We start from the raw sequence: 26,788 nt of genomic DNA on the forward strand, positions 1-26,788 counted from the left end.
ATAGCTGGCCAGAGGCAGATCACCAAACTTTAGCTAGGCTCAGGAAGTTCCACTAGGCCTCGCATCCCGGCCTTTCAAGGCCCAACAATGGTGTGCATAGGAATCATCCTTTTGATGGGTGGAATCTATTAAAGTTCAGCTCAGTTAGTCAAACTTTGTTATTTTGGTAATATGGATTGAACCCATCATCTGCAAATTGCCCTTTACCACTGAGATATTTCCCACCCTTTTAAAAAATTTATTTTGAGACAGAGTCTTCCTAAGTTACCCAGGCTGGACTTAAACTCACCCTGGTGCAGGCAGGTCTCCCAATTATCGTTGTCTTTCCTAAGCTCCAGAGTAGGTGTGACCACTGATGTTTTCCACTATAGCAAACTTAAGATTCAATCCTGTTTTCTAAAATTACTTTTTGTCTTCTCATTTTGTAAACTCTACCATTTTCCAGAAATTCCTGCTCTAAAAGGTAACTAGCCAATAATCAGCCTTAGGCTTTTCCATAAAAAAGATAAAATTATTGAAATGATGATTATTTCTTTATGAAAGATAAATGGACCTTTGTCTAAACCACATTAGTGAGAGTAGTAGCAACAAAATTATAGGAAGCCACCATTTTCATACATTTTTGTAGAATCATTACTTATGAAATAACAACAGTGTATATATCATATATATATATTATGATAATAATTCAATAATTTTAGGAAAAGGATAAAATACACAGTTTGTCAGGTTTCCATAACCTAGCCTATTAGAACTGATCATAATTCTGTCACAATTATTAGATTATGCTTGGTCCTATTACATAGAGAGACAGCAGAAAGCTATCAAGTTATATATTTTTTAAAATAGTTTTTGTTTTTTATTTTTATTTATTTGAGAGCGACAGAGAGAGAGAGAAAGAGGGAGAGAGAGAGAGAGAGAGAGAGAGAGAGAGAGAGAGAGAGAGAGAGAATGGGTATGCCAGGGCCTCCAGCCACTGCAAACAAACTCCAGAAGCATGTGCCCCCTTGTGCATCTGGCTAAAGTGGGTCCTGGGAAATTGAGCCTTCAACTGGGGTCTTTAGGCTTCACAGCCAAGTGCTTAACCACTAAGCCATCTCTCCAGCCCAAGTTACATATTTTTAAGTGTCTAATGTTTAGGTATCTAAGATCTACCAAATTGTGCTCATTTCATTATTATTAACTATACAAACTTTTAAAAAATAAATCTTTGAATTTTAGATATACCATTATATCATGGATAAAATTGACCTCTTTGCACAGTGTTTAAAATAGAAATTCACCAGATACTACCTTATTAGTCCTGGGATTATAAGCATATATTCTCACACAGCTTTTAAAAAATTTAACATGAATTCTGGAGATTGAACTCAGATCCTTTTGCATACAAGACAATAAAATATAAATATAAAGCCTTTCTTTATATATTGTGCATACTTTACATTTCATATTTTATTTGCCCAGATACATTCAGTAAATAAAACTTTCTTATTTCTAAAGATCCTTAAAACAGAGCCAGAGTCAAGTCTGAGTCATTGTCAGCAATTTTCTTATGCTGGCAATGTTTCCAAGTTCTCTGAATATCATAATCATGAAAAAGTGGGCAACTGGAAATTTAATTTGTCGAATGTGTAAGAAATATATTCAATTAGACTCTGTTGTTTCTTGGAAGCATATGTTCAGCTTTCAGTGAAGGTGAACAAAGGAGGACAAATGAGAAACTGAAAGGAAACAAGAAAATATGTTTGTAAGAAACACAATTTCTAAAGAGCATGTGTTATTTACTGAACAAAAGCAACCAACCTTTTCCTCAAATTTGGTGGTAGTGAGGTATGTCAAAATGAGTTTGTAAAGAACAGTTAATATAGTTTAATGAATTGGCATTAAGATGGAACAACAAGCTTTATTTTAGGAATGATATCGTAGGCATGAAAAAAATAAGGAATTCTATTTAAATTTCTATTCCTATTCCAATGACAAGCTTTACAGAAATGCTTCCAACAGAATAATTGTTGAAAGCCAAATGAAAGGCAATGTGGAATGTGGAGTTTTGCTTGGTATTCTGTAAGGTATAAGTGCATGTACAGTTTAGATCTCACTGTGGGATGCAGTCTGAAATTTCCATTTGTTACAATTTGATGATTGTGATTAAAGAACCATAAACATTTTCACTTTGACATTTCATTTTTCCTTCACAAAAGCTACTATAGCAATTTTTTTTAGGTTTATTTCCTCTTAACTCTGATGCCACTTACAGATGTTGGATATTTCATAATAACAAATCCTCAGAGAAGCATTTTATTTTGCTGTAAAGAGTTCATAGATATTTCTGTTATTCAAAACTTATACAGAGATTTTTTAAAAAATGCCTAATAAGAAAATTTAAAATAAAAAGGTTGTGATCATTTCAATATCTGAAAAACATGTCACTTGAATTGTTATACAATTTACCTTGGAAGAATTTACTTTATATTTGAATTTTTAATATATAATTAATATGTAATTAAAATTGAAGTCTGCCTTGCTGAATATATTTATAAACCTTAATAGAGTATGATTCCATTGAGCTGGTGGATTTGTCTCCATCACAGCCTCTACAGCAACCATGAACACATTGCCTAGAACATGGTAGCTATCTGGTTATTTTCTATTGACTTCAAAGACACATTTTAAATGTTGATAGTTATCATTTTGGTATCTTGAAATAAAAAATATTGAACTTTCAGCTATTTGATGACTAGACAAGAATTATTTGAAAAATCGAATGGGATATTTTGGTCCTGAGTATAAAGGTACTAGTTTTCTTCCCAACACTCCTTCAAAGAACTTTCATTTCTATTTGTTTGTTTTAAAGCAACCTAGACATCTATTGAAAAAAATAATTGTGTCAATTAGACATTTCATTTTTACTTATTTATTTGAGAGAGATAGAGAGGCAGAGAGAGAGAGAGAGAGAGAGAGAGAGAGAGAGAGAGGGAGAATGGGCATGTCAGGGCCTCTAGCTACTGCAAATGAACAGATGCATGTACTACCTTGTGCGTCAGGATTACATGGGTATTGGGGAATTGAACCTGGGTCCTTAGGATTTACAGGCAAGCACCTTAACCACTAAGCCATCTCTCCAAACCAATTTAGATATTCATGTACATCTAACATATTAAATATTATATGTTAATATTAACATATAAAATCAGACATTGGAAAAGGTGTTTTTTTTTTCCTTTCTTCCCATAATTCCTCAAAGCATTTGCTGGTGGCTATATAACAATAGTCAGTCCACATTTTGAACAAAATGTACCTTGCACCACTGAAAATATTATATTAATACATTTCATGATGGAATTCTGAAAAAAATTAATATAAGAGTAAAGAAGGAAGAGTACTAGAACAGCAATGGAAATAATAGATTTTCAGTTATTATGTATGGCCACTATTTCCACTATATTGTATATGATATTTGTTAGGGAACTGCATACAATGAACCAAATTTTCTCCCAATAATTTAGGTACTTAAAAAGACACCACCACCAACAACAAAAAGATTTTAGTAATTTTCCACTACAGCTGCAGCTGTGGTTGGCCTTTGTGTTTATTATAAACTGTAAAGCTTTATACCTGAGTCATATTAATAAGCAATGTTCTAATATTTAATTATCAGGTGTCAATAAGATTCCCTTCTTCCTACCATAAACAAGCTGCATTTTCCGTAGGCACACATTTTAGTTTTTGTTTATGTTTGGACTTGGTAAATTGTTCCTTTGCATTCATTGAGTTCACACAATTTAACAACAGAAGGGGTGCACAAGATGGATATGAATAAAGTATAGTGGTTTTCATCCTCTTTTGTCATCATGTAAGAATGCAATAATATGTAGTGTGTGTGGCTGGAATTTAATTAGATGAGGGTACTGAGGCAAATTTTCATTAAAATATCACATATCTCATACATCTTCACCTTAGACTATTCTAGAAGACAGTATTTACTGTAAGATAAAGTCATTTCTCTTGTAAAAGTATGTCACATAATCTCCTCAAAATCTTTAGAGGCTGATTGTGCTAGTCTTATTTTCACATAAGAAAGACGACACGCTACTGGACACTTTCACCAGTAGAAAGAAAAATGAATCATCATTTAAATCATGTCATTTAAGGAACCCAAAGTTCTGAAATACAATTTTAATTTCGTTTACAGCAGTCCATAGACTTGATTCTATTTATAGTTCACTTAGATTCAGTGTGTAGCCTGTTACTTGATTAATTGTATGGCTGTCGAGTAACTCAGGACTCTGTTGCAATAACACAGTGAAAAGTATTATTCTACTCATTGTGTGCCAATATGCAGTTGTTTGTGGTTTAAATTAATATGCTGGCAATTGACATTGACATTAAAATTATTTCTATTAGATCCAGTATTTTGATGAAAATAGAGGATAATAGAAGTGAGAAATAATTTGTCAAGTGAGATCTTTTAATTAACTTAAATGATTTATCAAAAGGGTGCTATCAAGTAAAAAATGCTGGAATCTACAGAAAGTAGAATCTAAAATTAAATTAATTTGATAATAAGTAAATAAAGACAGTCTTTTAAAAATGGATGCTTTTTAAGAAAGTCGAATAGATTTATATGAGATTTCCTATTGCTCTGTATCCCAAATCTGCTAAGTTCTTCCTTCCTTGGCTTTCAGTGAAAAAAGAATTTGCAATCCAGGGAACTAGTTATCAGTCTTAGTCCATGCAACATTCATATCAGAATAATTTAAAAAGATAGTACAATTATATGGGAATTAATTTTGTACATTTATTTCATAGTTAATAAAAATATTCAGTATTTTTAAGAGCAGAAAAGTAATAAGTTTTCTACATGAATGAAACAATTTTTTATTATTTAGCTAAGGTTATCAGTATATTATAAGTAAATTTACAGAGATATTCAAGATTAAAAAGATTTTACACTGGCTATATTCTATGAACAAAATGTGAGACAAAAATCACTAGGTAAAAGTCAGCTAGGGTTAGAGGAAAGGGTAATTGCTACATTGCTTAGACTGCATAAAGCCCTAGGTTCAATTCTCAGTGCCACATAAACTCAATGTGGTGGTGCATGCTGAAACTCAGGAGGCAGAAACAGGAGAACCAAAACTTCAAGGGCTTTCTTGAAGGCCACCCTCTGACTCATAAGACTGTCTCAAAAACAAAACAAAACAACTCAAGAAAACCCTGAATACTGAAAAAAAAATAGTCAAAATAATTAATACAATTTAATTTATAGTGCAAAACATGAATCAAAGTAAGCTATACTTAAAATTTAGTAGCAGTGAAAATTTATTTATAGAAAATTTGCATATAGTAAAGGCTGAAACTATGAAAGAACCATAATATCAAAAAAAGTAGAAATAATAAAAATTGAGTAAAGACAGTAATAATTCTCTAAAAACTATAGTTTGAATACTTAAAGTATGGCTAGGGCTTGCCACACAAGTATGAGGGCCTGAGTTAGGATCTCTATATGTACATACAAAGACAAGAATTGTGTATGCCTATAATCCTCACCTGGGGAAATGGAGGCAGCTGGGTTCCCAGGACCTGTTTATAAGCTATTTAGCTAAACTGATGAGCTATGGATTCAATGAGAGACCAATCTCAAAAACAAGGTGAAGTTAATTCTACAGAATATACATTCTTATTATCAGCCCCTGTTAAGATCTCTGCCCATTCTACAAACCTGGATTTCAGTTCTTCCTGGTTTGAGTTCTCATCCAACCTAATCAATCTTTAGTTTCCTATGCTTACTTCTTTTACTTCCAGCATTAAACATTTATGTTTTATGTATGCAGTATACATTGGAACTTGTTTCTAACTTCTGTTTTCAATATATATTTACTATCATTTCACTTCTAATGAATGTATGTGACAAAATTAAAAAAAAAGACTATTGTAAGAAAATATAAAGCAACGTATTACTGAACATAAATAAGAAAACTAGGTGAACATTTATAAAGTTAAGCAAAGTAGAAGAGGACTTTTGGGGCATGATTTTTATAATTTCAGCTTCAAATTCCAACATTTTACAGTATGGCCTACTGAAAAATTTCTTGTTTTCATAAGAAAAGTAAATATGTTGATATTCATATGGCTCCAATTTCTAAGTATGTTTTAAATACTTATTGTAGATTATATATCATCTCTCATAATAAAACCTAAAATACAATATTGCATTATATAGAAATAATTAGACAGCTTTGGTCACATATTTGCCAAGGGAATAGTTTCATGTTCAGAATGTCATGTAGTGGAGAAGGTATATAAATAGCATCACTTGGAGTAATAAGGAAATATATTTTAGATCAACTCTATTAATTTACCATCCAATGTTATAGAACTTGGCTCTTGTTTCTAATAAGTATTTGCAGACATTGCACATTTCTCTAAGGGGAAGTGGCAGTGACTGGCCTTTCACATCTTATTCATTTTCTCATCACATTAGTAGTAATTTCTTTAATTATGTCTGCTTTTCTTACAGACATCTTAGATATATAAAAATTAATTACTTGGAACTCATATCTTTATAATTTTAATCTTTTTATGTTTCAATTGTTTACATTGACATTTATATAAATCACTTTTAGGCAACTACATGGGGTACAGTTCTGGTTTATCAGAGAAAGGGGAGATGAAAGCAATGTGAGATATTAGGCTTTTTTATAGTGATTGTGACTTTCCTAGAAACCATGGGCTAATCAAAACTTGTTTTGACATTATTTTAAAATATGATCCATCAAAATGATATTAATGCAAGATTACTGCTGTCATTAGGCTATAATAATACAAATTATACATTAACTGCTGACAAATGTATTTAACTTCTTGTTCCTTTACATTTTAATTAAGATGAGAAACTTTCCAGGATTTTGTGGAATAATTAAAGTAAATGGAATCAAGGACATTTACAAAGTCATCCCCCCTTTCTTCAAAGTATCTTTCCGTGCACTCCTCCTGGGGCCCTGCCCACACAATTGCTGACACCATCTCCACTCTTAACAATTAGTTGTTATATTCTTTCTTTTATTGTTTTTTTTTTTTTTTTTTTGAAATAAGGTCTCACTCTAGCTCAGGCTGACCTAGAACTCATTCTGTTGTCCCAGGCTAGCCACAAACTCACAGGGTTCCTTCTAGCTCTGCTTCTCAAGTGCTGGGATTAAAAGGGATGCACCAACATTCCTGGCTTTTATTGCTAATTTTTAAATGAATATGTATATGTAGAATAATACCTTTATTAGTTTTACTTTACTTTGACATCTGTATTTTCTAGTTCTTAGTGCACTGATTGCTCCTTTATCTCATTCAAGTGGTCATTGTCTCCTTTTTGTAGATGTTCCTGCATCTACAAAATCTACCATCAATATCACAGGAATTATCATATGCAAGGATTTATTTATATTAAGTACCTGCTCTGTTTCTCTGTTTGCTATAGGATTGATGAAGATATATGAAAATAGTGATGGCAAAGTAAATTTTCTGTACATGAAACTAAATCTGTCTCCATGGAATATTATAACAAAAATGCATTTACCTTTTCTGTAATAATCAAAAAATCCCATGCTTAAAATGAAAACAATTGATTTCTAGTTCTAAAGACATATACTTGTAAGTTGTTGACAGTGCAATGCAAAATTTTTAAAATTTATTTATTTGAGAGTATGAAAGAGGCAGAAAGAGAGAGAGAGAGAGAGAGAGAGAGAGAAAGAGAGAGAGAGAGGGAGAGAGGGAGAGGCAGAGAGAGAGAGGGAGAGAATGGACACACCAGGGCTTCCAGCCACTGCAAATGAACTCTAGATGCATGTACCTGCCTTGTGCAACTGGTTTACTTGGGTCCTGGGAAATGGAACCGAGGTCCTTTGGCTTTGCAGACAAATGCCTTAACTGCTAAGCCATCTCTCTAGGCAACAATCCAAATTTTAATTTTGTTAAAGTGTCCCAAACCTTGACATGAAGTTAATTATATGAAAGATCACAACCTTGTCTTCATTTACATGGAATTTTTAGCCTGTGTAATGAACTATTCCCAACTTAAAAAGGAGGTTTAAATTTTTTTTGACATTAGCAACTTTATCATTTTCTGTAAATAATAAGAAAATAAAAATTTCAAAAAGTTTCCAGATTAAGAATGCCACATGGAATCCTGTAAAAGTAAAATGGGAAAGATCTTTGTTATCCAAAGGTATTTAAAATATTTAAAATATTTCTCTTTGCTTCCAACTCTTTATTTTTATTTTTGGGGTTTTTGAGGTAGGGTCTTGCTCGAGTACCGGCTGACCTGGAATTCATTCTGTATTCTCAGGGTGGCCTCGAACTCACAGCAATCCTCCTACCTCTGCCTCCCCAGTGCTGGGATTAAAGGCATGTGCCACCACACCTGGCTCCAATTCTTAATTAATATGCTTTATCCTTAGAACTAAATGACAACATGAGCTTTAATAGTAATAATACTCTGCCTTGCAAATCCAAAATATAAGTGAAACGTTCTCCCATAAAGAGCCTCATGAGACCATAATATCATAATTAAATGTATTCAGAGTACCCCATGGAAATAAAGCTTGTGTATAGAAAACATGGACCTTTTTGTTTTAGAATTTACTTGCCAATTTCATCAGGTTAGTATTTTAAGTCACAAGTAGATATCAATGATGCCAAGATAGCTGCAGAGAGAAAAACACTTTCACCTCAGCTATCTACATATGAGATTAATAAATCTTGAAGTAAGGCACTGTATAATTAAATTGTTAGTCTTGTGCTAGCACAACCTATTATATAATTGCAGATAAATATCAGACATTTAATTCAAAGTAATATTGCAAGTATTAAAAAAATAATTATTTAGCATTTTTTTTTTTCCAAAAATGTCCTCTTACCAAGGTGATGAAGGCAGTGACACTGTGCATAGCCGTTTTAATAGACTTTAATTCGGTTCTTTAAAGGAGTCAGGACCACAATCTTCAATTATTGTTTGATTTTTGGAGCCAATCACTGCAGTTTATTTTGTGGGCAGATTGGATCCTCTCATATTTAGTACTAAAAATCTTTGTTAAATACAGCTTCACCCTTCATCCATGGTATAAATGATATAACTAGTTACCCATGATGGAGTTAAGGACGTTGTGTCACAGGGAATCTTGCAAATTCTCTGGCTTTTAACCTAGGTCCACTGAATCTGAAATCTGTTTACAACCCACTCACTGATGTTTCAATAAGTTCTCCAAACCAATCAGTGGAAGAGAAAGGGGGGTGATGAGGCAGTGAGGAAGAAGAGAGAAGGGGAAAACAGGAAGAGAGATTGGAAGGAGAAAGAACCACACACACAGAAAAACAGACAACTCCCGGACTATCCACTGCAGTAGAAAACAAAGCAAAATTTTGCAACAGGTAAAAAAATTTAGAGATAAGTAATATCTGAGATTTGAGCACATGAAAAGGAAGTTTTTGTGAATATAAACAACTTTTCCTCATGTTATTCAAAATTACTTTTAATCCTGCAATGGGTTTCTACTACCAAGTAATGTAAAAAAAAAAACCAAAAAAAAAAAAACAATCAGTCTGGAGAGACAGCTTAGTAGTTAAGGTGCTTGCCTGTGAAGCCTAAGGACCCATGTTCTATTCTCCAGATCCCATGTTAGCCAGAGGCACAAAGGTGAGGCAAGCACAAGGTTGCACATGCCCACTAGGTGCACAAGCATCTGGAGTTTGATTGCAGGGGCTGAAGCCCTGGTATGCAACATATACACACTCTCTCCCTCTCTTACTTTCTCTAAAAATAAAATTAAAAAAAAAAATTAAATCTACTGGGTATGATGGCACACACCTTTAATCCCAACATTGGGGAAGCAGAGGTGGGAGGAGGATTTCTGTGAGTTCCAGACCAGCTTGGGTGTACAGAATAAGTTCCAACGGAGCCTGGACTAAAGTGACAACCTACTTCAAAAAACAAAAACACCTCCCCCCAAAAAACAAAACCAAACAACAACAATAAACAAACAAAAAAAATACAAGCAACCCCCCCAAACCATTAGGGACTGGGGAGATGAATTAATAGATAAGACCTTTCTGCCCAAGTCTTCATATCCTAACAATAACAAGAAAGAGACACTGCCTCAAACCAGGTGAAAAGTGCAAGGTCATATCCTGCAAAATTGTCCTCTGACCATCCCAAGCACAACGCGGCAAGTGCATTCTAACATTTGTACCCATGAACACACATGCACATACATGCATCAAACACACACAACAAATAAATAAATAATAAATAACAGACATTTAAAATGACTTTAACTTTTTTCCATCATCATTATTATTGTTATCAACATATTTCATACGGATATATCATGTGTTGGTACCCTCTTTTTCCTCATCCCTGCCCCTGTTCCACTGGGGACCCTTCTCAGTGGGGTTAGAAGTATTCCCTATAAGGTTTTGGGTTATGAATTTTGGGAGCAGCAGGCAGTTAGTTATTTGGTGGGGGCGTTTCTGTTTAAAAAATAATTTTACTCTCCTCAGCTGCCTCCAGGGTGCTCTTTTTCAGAGGAAGCTAAGGATGCGCTGAGGTGAGGCCCTCACTTCATTCGGCTGCGACTGGTGTGTTGGACAGTCCTCACCTTGGCCTCAGTCTCCAAGCTGGCCTGCATCTCCTCAGCTCTCATCCTGCACTATGGTTAAGTGACCGTCAGGGAGGATAAGATCAACGTCTTCATTAAAGCAGCCAGTGTGAGTGTTGAACCTTTTTGGCCTGGCTTGTTTGCAAAGGTTCTGGCCAATGTCAACATCAGGAGTCTCCCCTGAATTGTAGGGGCCGGTGGGCAGCTCCCCCTGCGGCCGGTGCTGCATCCACAGGAGGTCCTGCCCTTGCCACCGCTGCTGCCCCAGCTGAGGAGAAGAAAGTGGAGCGAAGAAAGAAGAGTCTGATGACGACATGGCTTTGGTCTGTTTGGCTGAACCTCTTGTAAAACACTCAATAAAAAGAACCCTGTTGTTGCTCTTAAAAATACATACATACATATATATATATATATATATATATATATATATATATATACACACACACACACACACACACACACACACACACACACACATATATAATATATATACACACACACATATATATGTATAGAATCAAACCCATGTGGTTAGGTTTTGCAAGCAATACCTTAACTATTAAGCCATCTTAACAGCCCCTTCTCTAACTTTTTTATGTTCATAAGATTTAAGTTAATCATAACATCTGAATTTATAATTAAGGAAATGAGTCTCCACTTGAGGTAGAAATAAATATTTTATTAGATTTGTCATAACTCTGCATAGTTTTAATGGCTTACTGTCTTCTCCAAAAAGAAGCAAATAACTATATTGTAGATAAAAGCATTAAAAAGATTTAGAAGTTCTTTATGACAGGTGAGCAGTAGTCAGTGTCTTTGGGAACACAATAAGACAGCTTCTATGATTATAAAAATAAAATGTGGCAATTTAAAATGTGGATAAGAGAATAAACCTACTGGCAAAGAGAAGTAATTAATTCTCACTTATAGTACAAGACAGGAAACCGAGTTTTTTTAAATCAATGAATCGGTGTAGGTAACCACTAGATGGTAGTAATAGAGGGACTAACCTATTATTTGCAGTATTTTTGAAGAGTGTAACTCTACTGCATTAGTATGGATAATATTTTTGATAATCAGGGCTCTGATATGGGCCCATTTTCTTCATCTTTAGCTTTAGCTTTTCTTTTTACTTGTTCATTTTTAAAATTTTCCTTTCATGATGCATGGGAAATAACTGAACTGAAAGCATCCCTTAATGTGATACATTTAATCATAGTTTCTGTTTAAGTAATGCTCTCCTCATTATGCAGAAAAGAACTGTGAAGTAAATGAGCCCAAGTATCAACACTAAATGGATGGCTCTGGAAGTCCATTCTCACTGAAGGAAGATTTTAAGGAATCTATCCATCTGTGTTGGCATTTTTCAACAGCAGAAGTAAAGGCATATTTTTATATTATAAAATTATAGTAATTAAAATATTGACTAACAAAAACAAGAAAGGAAAAATATGAATAAAACTCCCTATATGCGTTTTATCCTGGAGTTTTACACTAAAGTAACAGCTGGCAATTTGGCATTCCCAATGAGATGAAATAGATAGTCAACCTGGCTCACTTGGCACTTCAGACATCAGTAGAGCTGTGGGGGATACATGAATTAAGTAAAGAAATGCCAAAATTAAAATTATAATCACAATTTTAAATGAGATTTAATAATATGAAATAGAGCCAGACCTGGTAGTTTATATCTTAATCCCAGCACTTGGCATGCCAGGAGTTGGAAACAGGAAGAACAGGAGTTGAAGACCAGCCTGTACTACATGAGATCCTATCTCAATAAGCAAAGAAACATATAAATAATAAGAATGGGTAAATGAATAAGACTGGATTTCAAAATTTTCACTAGATTTGAGAGTATTTGTATATAGATGTTTGTTAAATATTTTTTATACGTGCATGTGTGAGTGCTATGCCTGCATGTCTGTAGGCCTTTGTGTGTGTTAATACAGATGTACTTGTGTACAAATGTGTGTGTAAGGTCTATCTGTAAACATCTGTTCTCTTCCTCTATCACTTTCTACCTTATTGTTTGACAGGTATTTAACTGAACCTGGAACTCACCAACTCAACTAGATTAGCTAACTAGCAAACTATTGAAGTCTCCCTGTCTCTGCTTCCCAAGCATTGAGAATATAGCTATACCCATTTATATAACTGTACATATTTTATGTGGGTGCTGGGGATCCCAATTCAGGTCTTCATGCTTATGTAGCAAGTACTTTGCCCACCTAGCCGTCTCACCACCTCTATACCTTTGAGACAATTAAAACATTGTATTGTATGAAAGTTGCTACCTTTTGGTTGTAATATTTTAAAGTAGCAGAGTCTTTTCCAAATTTACCACACTCTGATTTATATTACATTGTTTTAGGAACTAGCTGTAATGGCTAATGTGGTTAGGCAGGTTTGGAGATTCTTTTGCAATGTATCAAAAACCTACTAATAAATTGATAATTTTAAAGATTTAAGCAGGACTAAAAGTTCAAGGAATTCATTATTTCATTTCACTGATAGCTCTTTGATACCAGTCATCCAATGTTCATAAAGATCAGAAATAAAAGTTGAATTCTTGTCAGGAGACTTTTATGATGCACTGCAGAATATTCTAGTCCTCTTTCAGGATTCTCTGAACCCTGCTGTATAGGATGCAGTACCCAAAATTGTAAGAAACAAATGTGTATCATATAATACCCACCCAGATTAAGAATACCTTTAATGATGTCCTGAACACACTAAAATTAATTAGAACTGTATTGTAATAAGATATTTTATGTAACATAAATCATACATAGAAGAAACTCTAATAATAGCCTTTTTCTTTGACCTCAGGCTTTTGTTTGGGTCATTTGTATATTTTTATTTAAATTAGTTTTAGTTCACTTTAACACTAAAGAAAATATTAAAACATATACTATTTAAACTGATTTTAATTATATTTGAAAAGGAAAATTTATTGTGTGATGAGATTTATTTATATCTAGATTTTTCTCTGGTATAAGAATAGGTACAGGGGCCTGGAGAGATGGCTTAGCAGTTAAGCACTTGCCTGTGAAGCCTAAAGACCCTGGTTCGAGGCTTGATTCCCCAGGACCCACGTTAGCCAGATGCACAGGGCACACGCATCTGGAGTTCGTTTTCATTGTCTGGAGGCCCTGGTATGCCCATTTTTTCTCTCTCCCTCTTTCTCTCTCTCTCACTCTCAGCTAAACAAATAAAAATGAACAACAACAAAAAAATCTGTAAAGGCATAGAAATAAGAATTGCTCGACTCAGAGTGACACCTCAACCTACGAGGTGCAGGCCTATTTTACTAGCCAGAGAATTAATGAGGATATAATGTCAATCTGCTATTCCATACGTAATCTTGGAATATATTTTTACTAAAGTAAAGTGTATAAATTTCTTCAGACTCAAAAAAAAAAAAATCTAAAATCAGCCGGGCGTGGTAGTGCACACCTTTAATCCCAGCACTCAGAGGTAGAGGATCACCTTGAGTTCAAGGCCGCCCTGTGACTACATAGTGAATTCCAGGTCAGCCTGGGTTAGAGTGAGACCATACCTAGAAAAATCAAAAAAAAAAAAAAACAAAAAAAAAAAAACAAAAAAAAACCCTAAGATCAATAGTGATATTATTTCTAAGAAAAAAAAAGTCCTATTTTCCAAATGCCTAGTTTACAAACCAATTATTGGAGCTTAATTATTTTGAAAGTAGGTTACTACCAGCATTTCTTTTAGTACTGATATGCATATATGCCTAAAATCCCCTGAAGATTCCAATGTGTGGAAATATGTCACTATTTTATACTAACATCAATTTAAGTTTGAGACTAGAAAAACATAACTAAAGGTCATATCACACTTGCTTTATTGGTTACCTATTTTGCAATGTGTTAAAAAATAATTCTCAGGGCCCAATGTGAGTTACCAATATGACATATCCCATCATTAAATACTGTGGGATAAAATTGCATCTGAACACAGGAAATATTTACAATCACAGTATTCAATTAAAGACCTTCCTTACTGTGACACTTCATATCAAAGCAACCAGATTGAGAAACAAGTGTAGATAATAGGATTTTAAATAACTCTCAAACCCAAAGCATGCATATGATACTGATAGGCACAAACTTTTCTATGACCTTAAATCATGTCAGAGATACTTCCTGCAGAAGCCCACTTATGTCATTTACATTTCCTCCTTTTCCTCTTTTCTGAAAACGTCACCTTATGAGCAAGTTTTCAGGAAGAAGTTTCTTCATATAAATTTTCTGTCGAAGTTCCTGATTAGGGATGTAGAGTTCTTGGATGCTTACCATAATACTTTGGCATTATCACAGTAACTGCTTACAATGATTTTGGCAATTATTCTTTGATTATCGAGTATGTCAAGATTTTGTTTCAATTTCATGAAGATGAAATCAGCTGTGTTATGTATTATTTGTTGACATAGATCATCAATATGACTATGACCCACTTCAAGCACGACATATCATTTAAATTATAACAGAAGTGTCATGAATTCTGTTTATTTTTATATAGCAATTGAAAATAAATACAACCTTTTAAACAATTTGGATCTTTTTTGCAGCAATCTACTTTAGAATGGTTGTTAGGAAACAGAACATGATACTGTTTTGTGAAACATGATTTCATCATGAGAATATACTGACCACAGGTCAGACTCAGCATGAACACAAACTATGTGAACACACTTAGAAAGTCCATGGAACAAAATAAGAGCCATGCCAGAAGAGGCATGGATTAAATTTTGTGTTGCCCAGAACCCTTATTTCAACATTGTGACATCATTCTTGCTGTAACTGGAAGCAATTAGAGTTTAACCAGGTATTGTATAGCTATATTATTCTAATTGAAACAATCCTATATTGTCCCCAGTGGGAGAAGAAGAGAGGTTCATAAGACATATAAAGTTAGTTGAACCTGACTTGGGAAGCTCAGCAAGCTCTAAGACTCACAATGTCCCCCTCCTAAAATAATAAACAATTACTACAGGAGACCTTTCCATGCAGTATACTGAAAATTAGGCAGGAAGCTCCAGAGAGGTATCTTTCATGATCCACCATCATGTCTGGATTGATCTTTTGTTGCCTGGGTCACCCATACTACTATAAGCCACCCCTACCCATGCCTTTGTAAATAACTCTTTAGCCATGTTACGGTAAGTAACCTTTTTTCTTCTTTAACCATTGTTCATATAAGTAAAACTCTCTCATGCTCCTGTAAGTAACTCCTTATCTATGTTCCTTTAAGTAACAACTTCAACCTTGTTACTGTAAGTATTCCCAATAACCTCATGAACTCAACAAGCTAGACTTGAGTGAAATCATTTATTTTGCTTGCAATTAGTGCTCTATGTGAGGTAAATAGATATTTGTTTATGTTTTCTCATAAAAAGTAACACAAAATGAGAGCAAGTAACTTGTACTAATGTATGCTGTTAACAGCATAGTCTGGTGTGACAAATGAGCTAAAGAAACAAAAGTAGAAGTAAGGACAAGAGTAGACCTTGGCTAATATGTCATATGTCCTCAAGGTCTCAAAGTCATCAGGAACTAACAATACAAGTTGAAAGCATTATGGCGCCTCACCTAGAGTGAATTTATTAAGCATCCCTGTGTTTCTCTGTAGGATATATTAGTAGACAATGTACAATCAGATGGATCTTTGTTCTGCAGCTTGAAAACCAAGTAAGTTTAGAACCACTGTATCAGAGAGGTAATCTGTTTTCAGTAAAATAGCCTTATGACTCCCAGGTAAGATAGCAGGCTAGAAACTTCCTAAGTGTGACCTGGTAAAAGACAGAATCAGAACAATAAAAGATGGAAACAATTCTTTGAACAGATAGAGAAGAAATGAAAGCACACCAGAAAGTTCAGAGAAAATGAAGGAAGCTGAAGACAACTCAAGCCATACACCTCCCTCATGTGCAGCAATGCAAACACTTCCCAAAAGTGGCCACCAGTCATAATCAGCCCTCCCCTCAGAAGAAGCCAGGACTCTGAAGACAAAAAGAAATTTCTAGTACTTCTTAACTTTTAGCAAAATATTGTATTTTCTTTTTACCACTGTAGTTCCATTACTTATTAATTTATTACTATACTCCAGTACTTGGGACAATGGTAGAAAAAATAAGCCCATTTTTTTTCATTCTACATCACCTGAAAGACAACAGGGAGGTAGTCTTGAAAGAAAAATCTTTATTAAATCCTGAGCTATCCCAGAGGCCGTAGATCAGGGATTATCTACAGGAAAGGGAGTCTTAATTTGTTCTGCCACAGCCCAGGGGTGGGATAAGGTCTAGAGAGGCAGTTCTGGTGAACTGGAGGGCAAACACTAGTAAGTTTTAGGCAGGAAGAGCTCAGGCTCATACAAAGAAGTGCAAAGAAAAAGACAGCCCCTACCTTGGTGGCAAGGCACAGGTCTTATCAGCTGAGAGTAACCCTGGGGTGTGAGGCTCTGAGGTTGAAGTGAGGGAGAGAGGCAATCAATCATGTTGACATCTATCTAAAGATCCCAGAATTAGAGCCTGAACACTATGAAGTCTCTGTGCTGTATTGATGCAACAGAAACGTTGAGGCAGCTCTGCAGAATGAGAGGCTTATTGGAGTAATTTCAAAAACTTTATTAAAATCCTTTGTTTTTATATTTCTTTAAAAAAAGGAAAGAAAATGAGCAAGATGCATGCTTTTCAGGTTGAAATCTAGAATGTGGTTCATTGATGTATTTTTGGCTTCGGTATTAATCACCTTGTGGCATTTTGCATCAGTCATTGCCTCTGCACAAAGGGATAATGCATTGCATAATTACCTCACCACAAGTAGTTATAGTGCCAAACCTATTTAAAAAAATACTGCTAATGATCTTCCCATTGTTTCATGGGGCTAAAATTATACTGAATTAATTACAAATATCAACAAAACTCAGTTTCTGAAGTAGAATTCTAAAGAAATACAGTCATGTATTTAGAAATTGATTTGAATTAATTGCTTTCAGTGAGTCATCAAGTAGACACACAGCCAGATGATAAAATTTGAGCATCATTGATAATAGTAACAATAATTGTTATTAAACTCTATATGTTTGCCAGATAGTAGTTGTGTTACATAAATCTTTCTTAGTACTCATGAAAATCAATGCTTACTTATACAAATCAACAATTCCAAAATTCCACAGATTTCCCACTCATACTGGGTTCTTATAATTTGCCCTACATTGTGATAAGTAAAATCTCTAATTTCTTTCCACCAGAGTTTCAAAATGTATGTATAAGAAAAGTTAACAATATTCACCACAAGTTAAGTGACTTGCATTTTTTGTTTTCCTATAAAATAGAGAAGCATAGTATAAATGTTATTGCAAATTAATACTATCCTTCATAAGGAAATGGTCTTATCCCTCAGTAAAAGAGTTATTTTCATGATTCACCTATTGTAACAAACTCAATTCATTTATTGTTTCTCATACTTTAATTGGTCTACTGAAAATTGCTAATATTTTTCATTACCTATAATTAAGATATATTGCTGTTGAATCTATTCAGGTTTTCAGACTAATGATCACAACAGTGGATACCCTTTCTCTCTGTGATTCACACAACACTGGGAAAACTGTACAATAACTTTACATCGGTATCATGGTTGACTGAATTCTGCTCTAGTTGTTTAGATATTTGTTTCCTCTGCATGAAATTGAAGGTGTGGTGGATTGATTCATATGTCCCCCATAAACTTAGGTGTTCTTTATGCTAGGTTCCCAGCTGATGGAGATTTGGGAACTAATGCCTCCCAGCATTAGTAGTATTGTTGGGGGTGGGCTTATGGGTATTAGAGCTAGTTTCCCCATGCTAGTGTTTAACACAGTCTCTTGTTCCTGTTGTCCACCTTATGTAGGCCAGGAGGTGATGTCCAACCTGTGCTCATGCCATTGTTTTCCCCTGATATTGTGGAGCTTCCCCTCAAGCCGGTAAGCCAAAATAAATCGCTTTTTTCCCACAAGCTGCTCTTGGTTGGGTGATTTCTATCAGCAATGAGAATCCGACTGCAACGGTAAAGTGGTACCGAAGTGTGGAATTGCTGCTAGACACCTGATTGTGTGGCTTTGGCCTTTTGGAGCTGATTTTCAAGAGGAATGTGGAAGGATTTGAAACCTTAGCTTAAGAGACACTTTGAATTCTGTAAGTACAGCTTGATGGACTATTCTGGTCAGAGTTGAAAAACCTGAATGCAGTAAGTATTATAGACTGTGAGGTTTGGATTATGAGGGTGAGAAAGAGTTTACTTGGACTGGGCTAGGAACAGTTTGTGTGGGAAGCTTGCTGTTATGCTTGTGTCCTGAGAAGTTGTGCAGGGTTGCTTTGTGTAGAAATGAAATGGTGTGAGCAGAGGGATATGGCATAGAAATAAAAATCTTTGGGTGAACTGCTGCCCGTTCAGCTGCAATTGAGAGATTACAACCTTTGAGATTGGGCCAGCTGACCTTCACTGGGGCAATAGGAAGAATGTAGACTCTTCTGAAGGGGCCTGAGTACTCAAGGAGTGTCCTGTTCTTCAAAGTCTGCTTTATCTGCCCCCTGGATTTACATGTTGGCACCCTACCTGGTATTGTGGAGTATAAGAAATGCAGGAAAGAGAGGGTCATTGAGTTTGCAACATGGTCTTGTGTTTTGGAAATGGCCGTGGGCAGTGTGAAGCAGGTTTGCTGGATGCCTATGTGGAGACCCAATGGAATAGTGAGCCTGGACCATGGGTTGCAGTGGAGACTCAGTGGAGATGTGGGGACCATTAGATAGCTGCCAAGGAGAGCTGCCGGCCCCAGATGAAGTTTTCCAGGACTGTGAGTAGCCTAGCTGGAGAGGTGGAATTGGAATGCCAGAGACTTGTTGCTCGTTAGAATTATCAGACTTGGAGACTTGTCACTGGCCAAAGTTGTTGGACTTGGAACTACAGAGTTTGGTCTTTGCCTTGTTTAAATTATGTATTTCTTGAGTGTTTCTTTGCTATGTTCAGTGCCATCTTTTGCAGTTTGAATGTTTATTCTGTGCCATTATGGGTTTGGGGGGGAATTGTTTTTTTGGTATTATGGCTCAGTTAAAAGACCTTTGATTATGGGGGATGTTTGAACATCATAGGAATTGATGAAAAATAAGGGGACTTTTAAAATTGGATGAATGTACTGCATTTTACATCATGTATTGTTATCAGTTTATAGGGTCCAGGGGCAGAATGTTGTGGTTTGATTCAAGTATCCCTCATAAACTTAGGTGTTCTGAATGCTAGGTTCCCAGATGATAGAGATTTGGAACTAATGCCTCCTGGAGGCAGTGTATTGTTGGGGGCAGGCTTATGGGTGTTATAGCCAGTTTCCCCATGCCAGTGTTTAGCACACTCTCTTGTTCCTGTTGTCCCCCTTATGAGGGCCAGGGTGTTGTCCTCCCTCTGCTCATGCCACTGTTTTCTCCTGCTATTGTGGAGCTTCCCCTCAAGCCTGTACACCAAAATAAACCTCTTTTCCCACAAGCTGTTCTTGGTTGGGTGATTTCTACCAGCAATGTGAACATGACTGCAAAAGAAGGTATCCTAGTCATTTGTGTCTGAGAAATACGTGTCTGTGAACATTGGTAACAGACACATGGATGTCTGTATAACTGTATAATTAGTCCCTTCAACAATTTGGTGGACAGCCCTGTCACTAAAGGCTGTGGGCAATCTAGGGTCCAGTTGTTTCTTCTTCATGCTTAGTGTCCCTGGATCCATAGGAAATCCTTTGGAATAATTGACCTATAAAGCATCAGTGTTGGTTTAAGTGAATATTTGGGATAGTTTTTGTAAGGATGAACAAACATTATTATTATTAACTTGCAAACAAACATTAACTTACTATGACAAGTGATTCTTCATGACCCCAGGGAAGAATGCTTACTGTAGAAGGACTACCTGTTAGACTCTTTTTTGAAGAGTAGGTAGACAGTGGCCAGGTATGGTAGCGTTTTTCATCATATTCATCACTGAAAAAATTAAGCATACTAAAATAAAACTATGGCTGTTTGGTGTGCTGTGATTACATTATGTACATCCTTTACATATCCACATTGGGGTCTTTTAGAAATAGGGCCGAGTAATGCTTATTTCCATTTGTATTCAGTTTTTTGATTAATAATGTGTATTTTTTTAGCATTCTAACTAGTTAATCAAGTCAAAATTTACTGTATGAACATTTACTACATAAAGTGATTGGGTTCCCTAATGAAAATTAGGAATTTAAAGAATTCATAATGTAGTGAACGAGAAACAACAGAAACCTCTTGTCTAAGCTTAGACAAGATGAACCCTCAATAACAAATATAAGTTCAATAGACAAAATAGAGGATGAAAGGATAACTCAGGGAAATACGAGGTCATATGCAAGGTAATAAGCTGTACTTTTGAGTTAGAAGAGATTGGATTAGAAATGTTCAGACATAATATTACTTTCAATGAAACACTAAAGTTTTGGGATTCATTTGGTATACAATGAAAAACATCAATAGCAAAGGTCAGAAATATATTTTGAAAATAATAATTTTATATGAAGATGGCTAAGAGAAGAGAAACTTGAGACTGATTGTTCAGATTTGAGAGAATTTCTTAAAATGGATATGCTGAAACTGGGCATTCCTATTTGAAAAAAAATTCATAAAATAAAACATTTTTGAAATTAATTACAAACATCAACAAAATTCACTTTGAAAGTAGAATTTTAGAGAAATATGTCATATTGCATTTCCTATTTAAAAAAAAAAGTCCTATTTGGAAGCCAAACACTGGAATAACAGTTACCAGGTTAGGGTGTTCAGGATTTGATGAGTTTGAGAGGTGAGTTACTGAAGTCTCAGTTGAAATCAGCAATGACCTGCTCCCCACCCCTAGGTTGCAGTATGCAACAGAACAGTGGGTACTGGTGTGTTCAGTAAGAAAGGACGATAAGACATCTATGAAAAGAGGAGAATTTTCTAGAACCAATGAGAAACCTAAGTTTGAAACTTATGATAGATCTGTAGTTAGATAATGAATGTATAACCTATATGTGATGGCTAAATTTCAGTTGTCTAGAATTTTAGTATGGCATTTAACTCATGAAGCACTGCTTTAAATTCTATCACTAGAGTGCTTGTCTATGAAACTTAGTGTTGATATTTGTTTTAAAACCTCTTTTGTTTGCTAGCAAGCATCCACCATCTCAGAATCTCTTGTGTCTGGTATGAATCTAGTGTTACAAAGGATTAAATGCATATTGGATTTCGTGACAGGCTACTGTCATTCTCCTTGCTAGAAGAGTCCATTATTATGAATGGGGCAACTTTGCCAGTTGAAGATTGAATGACTTTTAAGTTTGGGATGCTTTCTTCCTTGGACACTCCCCAAAATATGAATAAAACAATTCAAAACTAGAAAGGGTATTCAAAGGCACCTCAGGCATTATAGTGTCCAGCTCCTTCTTAACATGAACTGCAAGAACAGGCATCTATCTATATAATGTGTGTGTGTGGAGCATGTTCTCAAATGCATGCCAATTTTCTTACCCTTTTTAAATCTCAAATTACTTTTTGTTTTCAAAGTATGCATATATACAAACATTTACATATTAGTTGTGTGATCATAAGTCATATAAATTCTTTCTCTAGTAACTCTTCTGTAAAATTTGATGAATAGCAGAATCTCTGCACAAGGGACACAATACTCACTCAGTTAACATTTGTGCAGATTGTACTGCATTTCAGGGCAAATTGGACATTCTATATAAGTTAGCTCTTCCTATCATGACACAAACTCCATAAGAATAGGAGAAATTTTCAGTCAGTAACATACAATGGAATAATTCTCAGTGATTCTTAACAGAATTAAACCTGTGTACTCCTCAAATTGATGGCTGTTTTTTCTCAAAGCACCAAGCCCTGTTAAATAGCCATTAGGTTGACTCACTAAATATAATTATTGCTATGCTTTATGCCCTCTTAATCTTGAGTTATCAGTGGTATACTAGTTATATAAAATGTCTCATAAATATAAATTAATATAAAATATACTTTTGTAATTCCTATTAACTTTATAAAGTAAATACAATGTGTCCCACTATTAGTAGTTTTGTTACTAGTATCCTAATAATAACATCATGACATACATTTTTAAGTAACCCAAATCTATTTATCCACATAAACTCTGATTATACTTTTTGCCTTCAAAATGACTTCTTTTGGGCTGGAGAGATGACTTAGTGGTTAAAGCTGTTGCCTACAAAGCCAAAGGACCTAGGTTCAATTCCTTAGGGCCCACATAAGCCAGACGCACAATGTGGTACATGTGTCTGGAGTTTGTTTGCAGTGGCTGAAGATCCTGGCATGCCCATTCTTTCTCTCATTCTCTTTCTCTCACACACAAATAAATAAAAAAAACTGAATTTTTGGCTGGAGAGATGACTTAGCAGTTAAGAGCTTGCCTGTGAAGCCTGAGGACCTTGGCTCAAGGCTCAATTCCCCAGGATCCAGGTAAGCCAGATGCACAAGGTGGCACATGCATCTGGAGTTCATTTACAGTGGCTGGAGACCCTGGCATACCCATTGTCTCTCTCTCTCTCTGTCTGTCACTCTCAAATAAATGAATAAAAATAAAATTAAAAAATTGAATTTTAGGTCAATATTTATAATAGTATCTTCATTCAATGCAAGTAATAGCATTAATATTCTATGATGATTTCTTGTTCCTGCACCAATGGCCATTTGTATTTCAGACACAACAATGATTTTCAGATATTTAATGTGTACCACAAGTTAAGGCTGTAGGTATGTTATAATATTGAATGAGCACTGTGTGAAATGAATAAAATACTTTTAATTTATGGTGAATTTAATAGAAGCCAATTTCTGTTTTATTGTTAAAATCTAAAATGCAGACAAGACACCCAAAAGTTCTCACATATCTTGAGAAATTTTTTAACAAATTCTGACATTGGAAGTTACAATGGGAATCCAAACCTGATGTTTTCCATAAACACAGCAAATAGTTGACATCTAGGTATTTGATGCCATGAAAAACAACTAGTGTACATATACTTTTAGGAGAATAAGATGCTGTTTTTATCATAGAATTACACCTGCTTGCTTTATAATTTTCATTACTCTTTTTAAATTCTATCACTGTATATTTGTTGTATAGAACAATGGGTGTCATTGTGACATCTTCACACATTATTTTGATGATGTTCACTCCCAGTTATCTTTAGCTTTTTTGATGTTCCTTTCCCTTTCCCAAATAGTCCCTCTTCTTCATGTGAAAGAATGTCAACAGGATCCCACTCATTTAAAATCAATATGAAGAAGAAAAGATGTAAATGTGTTTACCGGAGTTCTCAGCTCAGGAATAGCTGCTTGATAGGTGAGTGGCCTGCAGTCGCGAGTGTTTGGCACAAGAACACAAGGCAGAAACATTGGACCCAGGTCATCTCCATCTAGAACATCTACTGTGAGGGTGGTGGTTGTAGTCCGCCTCTCATTCAGATTTTGTGCACGGTCCTTAGATAGGGTAAAAATCACAGAAAACTATAAGTATTAGGCAAAAGTTAACTTTCCTTTGTTTTGCATTTTCATTCTTTTAAACGAATAAGTTACTTGTTTAAAACCAACACTCTGAAGTAGGAAGGTAGGATGTGAACTAGCCTTCCAACCTAGATTCATGAAAATATGTTATTGTAGATAAAAGTTTATAGCTTCATCCTTTCTATAGTATCAGAAAGACAGTGACATACTTTTGTAATGGGCTACTGCATACTTAGCAATTTGCATCATTGAGTCTGAAGGACATACAAAAAAAGTCTAATGTTGATTCTAATACACATTAAAGCCAGTCTTGGGGGTCATAGTCTTTCTCTCACCAAAGTTGAATAAAAAGGAAAACAGAAGTACCCCATTATTAGTATTTATAGCATTATTCCAGCAATGTTTTAAATACATTTTAAAATATTTTGAAGCAGTTTTAAATTTGTGGAAAATATATGAACTGGTTTCCTGAAAAGCTACAACTGTTGTAGATTTTTAAGACAGACAGATTGACTGTGGATAGATCAAATGGTCACAGATTAATTATCTGTCTTTAACTCTCTCAACCACTTATTACCAGCCTTTGTATCTGACATAAGAGCTCTGTGACTATTAGGTAAAAGTTTTAGAATTTATTAACTTAGCTAAGAACACTATTGCATAGCAATTGAAACCTATGATAGAGATTTCCCTGTTTTGCTATATCCTGACTACCTGATGTGCTCAGCCTTGTATTTGGTGAATGTACTGATTTATGACTTTCATTTGTTCAATGACTAAAAGTTTGCTCAATCTTTGCATTGGAACATGTCCGTCATGGAAAATGCAGTATCTGTTCTTGCTTTGATCACTCATATTTGTCTCAGAATCAATTATTTTTTATTATTTGTGAAAGAGCTTTTTTTGTTATAGACTTTTGAACGATAATGAAGTGAATTCCCATATATCCAGTACCAGTGTCACTACTTAAAAAATATTTTATTTATTTATTTGACAGAGAAAGAGGGAGGGGGGAGAGAGAGAAAGAGAGAATGGGTGTGCCAGGGCCTTCAGCCACTGCAAACGAACACTAGATTCATGTACCCCCTTGTGTATCAGGCTAATGTGGATCCTGGGGAAGTGAATCTGGGTCCTTTGGCTTTGCAGGCAAATGCCTTAACCACTAAACAACCCCTCCAGCCTCAGTGTCACTGTTTTGTGACAAAGACACAACATTTGTATCAACCAAGATGGCCTAAAAGTGCTTTCTTCAGGGAGCCTTTATTTCAGAAATATTTTCCTCCCTATAGGCATCTGACTAAAGTGTTCTATCAAACCTTCTTCTTCGAAGGTTTACTTTGAAAGCCTTTGGATTGTAAATCCCTTCCCTTTTCCTTTTGAATGTCAATCTCTTCCCACCAACCTCTTGTTAGTTTACCAGAACAAACCTTCCGTTTTTCACTGACCAGGAAGCTATGCCTTTGGAATATAAAGGACAAAAACTTTAAGGTCCATACTCAGTTTCTGTGGGTGTGTAGGAACCTCACATGTAATATGTTAACTACTTAATTTCTATGAAAGGGTTTTTTTTTTTTTCCTTTTTTTTCTTTCTTTCTTTCTTTTTTTTTTTTGAGGTAGGGTATAACTCTAGCTCAGGCTGACCTGGAATTCACTATGTAGTCTCAGGGTGGCCTTGAATTTAAGGTGAGCCTCCTACCTCTGCCTTCTGAGTGCTGGGATTAAAGGCATGTGCCACCATGCCTGGCTGAAATATTTTAACTTTTTAGTATTTTTTTTTGATAAAACTTATGAAAAATTTTACTTTTTAGCATTTAACACATGTTTTATGTTTAGCAGTATAGAAAATTAATAATTTTTTATCCTGTGAGATGGTGCCAGCAAAGATGTGGACTCCAACAAATACAATGTAATTATGTCAAACTTCATCTTAAAATGAGTGTGAGGAAGAAATGCTTATTTTTTGGTTTTTGAGGCAATGTCATAGAATCCTTGGAGTCTTTAGCATTTAAATATTCAGTATTAAGGTGGAAAATTTAGCAAATGGCTAGAAGCACTTAATAGATACATATATTACACATCCATAGATACATATATTAAACCCCATGCCATCACTTTATCTGCTGTTTGCAGTAGAAAAGAAAAAAAAAAAACATAGGGCATAGTTAGAATATTTTGACCTGAAGCCAGATCTCCAAGACCACAGGAACACTTGTATTGCTTCTGTTAGTCAAAGACAGGTGGAATACTATACACTGAAATTTTGAAAGTGCAACCCAGTAACCTGACTGTACTATATTTCATTGATTAAAATTGGAAACTGCAGGAATAACAATACCTGTTAAAATAATTTTAGAAGAATGTCTTTAATTTTTTCTTAAAACTATTTTTTATTTGGCATGTTTTCCTGAATTTGTTATGTTATGCATGCAAGTAGATAGAACAGTTAACATATTTTACATTTTTACTATTAAATTATTAACTACTATTATTTTCTTTACTATTAAACCAATGTATAGATATATCTTTAAACAATAAACCCATCAGCTTC

At 34.9% G+C, this 26,788-nt stretch overlaps 1 protein-coding gene and 1 pseudogene across 5 annotated transcripts in view; one reads left to right on the forward strand and one right to left on the reverse strand.

The window, feature by feature from the left end:
* Pcdh15 (protocadherin related 15) overlaps positions 1-26,788 on the reverse strand; it is a 1,075,820-nt gene that overhangs the window by 277,213 nt on the left and 771,819 nt on the right. For all 5 annotated transcript variants that reach the window (XM_045137141.1, XM_045137139.1, XM_045137140.1 and 2 more), the window contains one exon: positions 24,046-24,216. In XM_045137141.1, coding sequence (XP_044993076.1) covers positions 24,046-24,216 — 171 coding nt within the window. The remainder of the gene's footprint in view (positions 1-24,045; positions 24,217-26,788) is intronic.
* LOC105943971 lies at positions 1,562-11,917 on the forward strand (annotated as a pseudogene).

Source organism: Jaculus jaculus, chromosome 18 (genome assembly GCF_020740685.1).
Source record: "Jaculus jaculus isolate mJacJac1 chromosome 18, mJacJac1.mat.Y.cur, whole genome shotgun sequence".
Lineage (NCBI taxonomy): Eukaryota > Metazoa > Chordata > Mammalia > Rodentia > Dipodidae > Jaculus > Jaculus jaculus.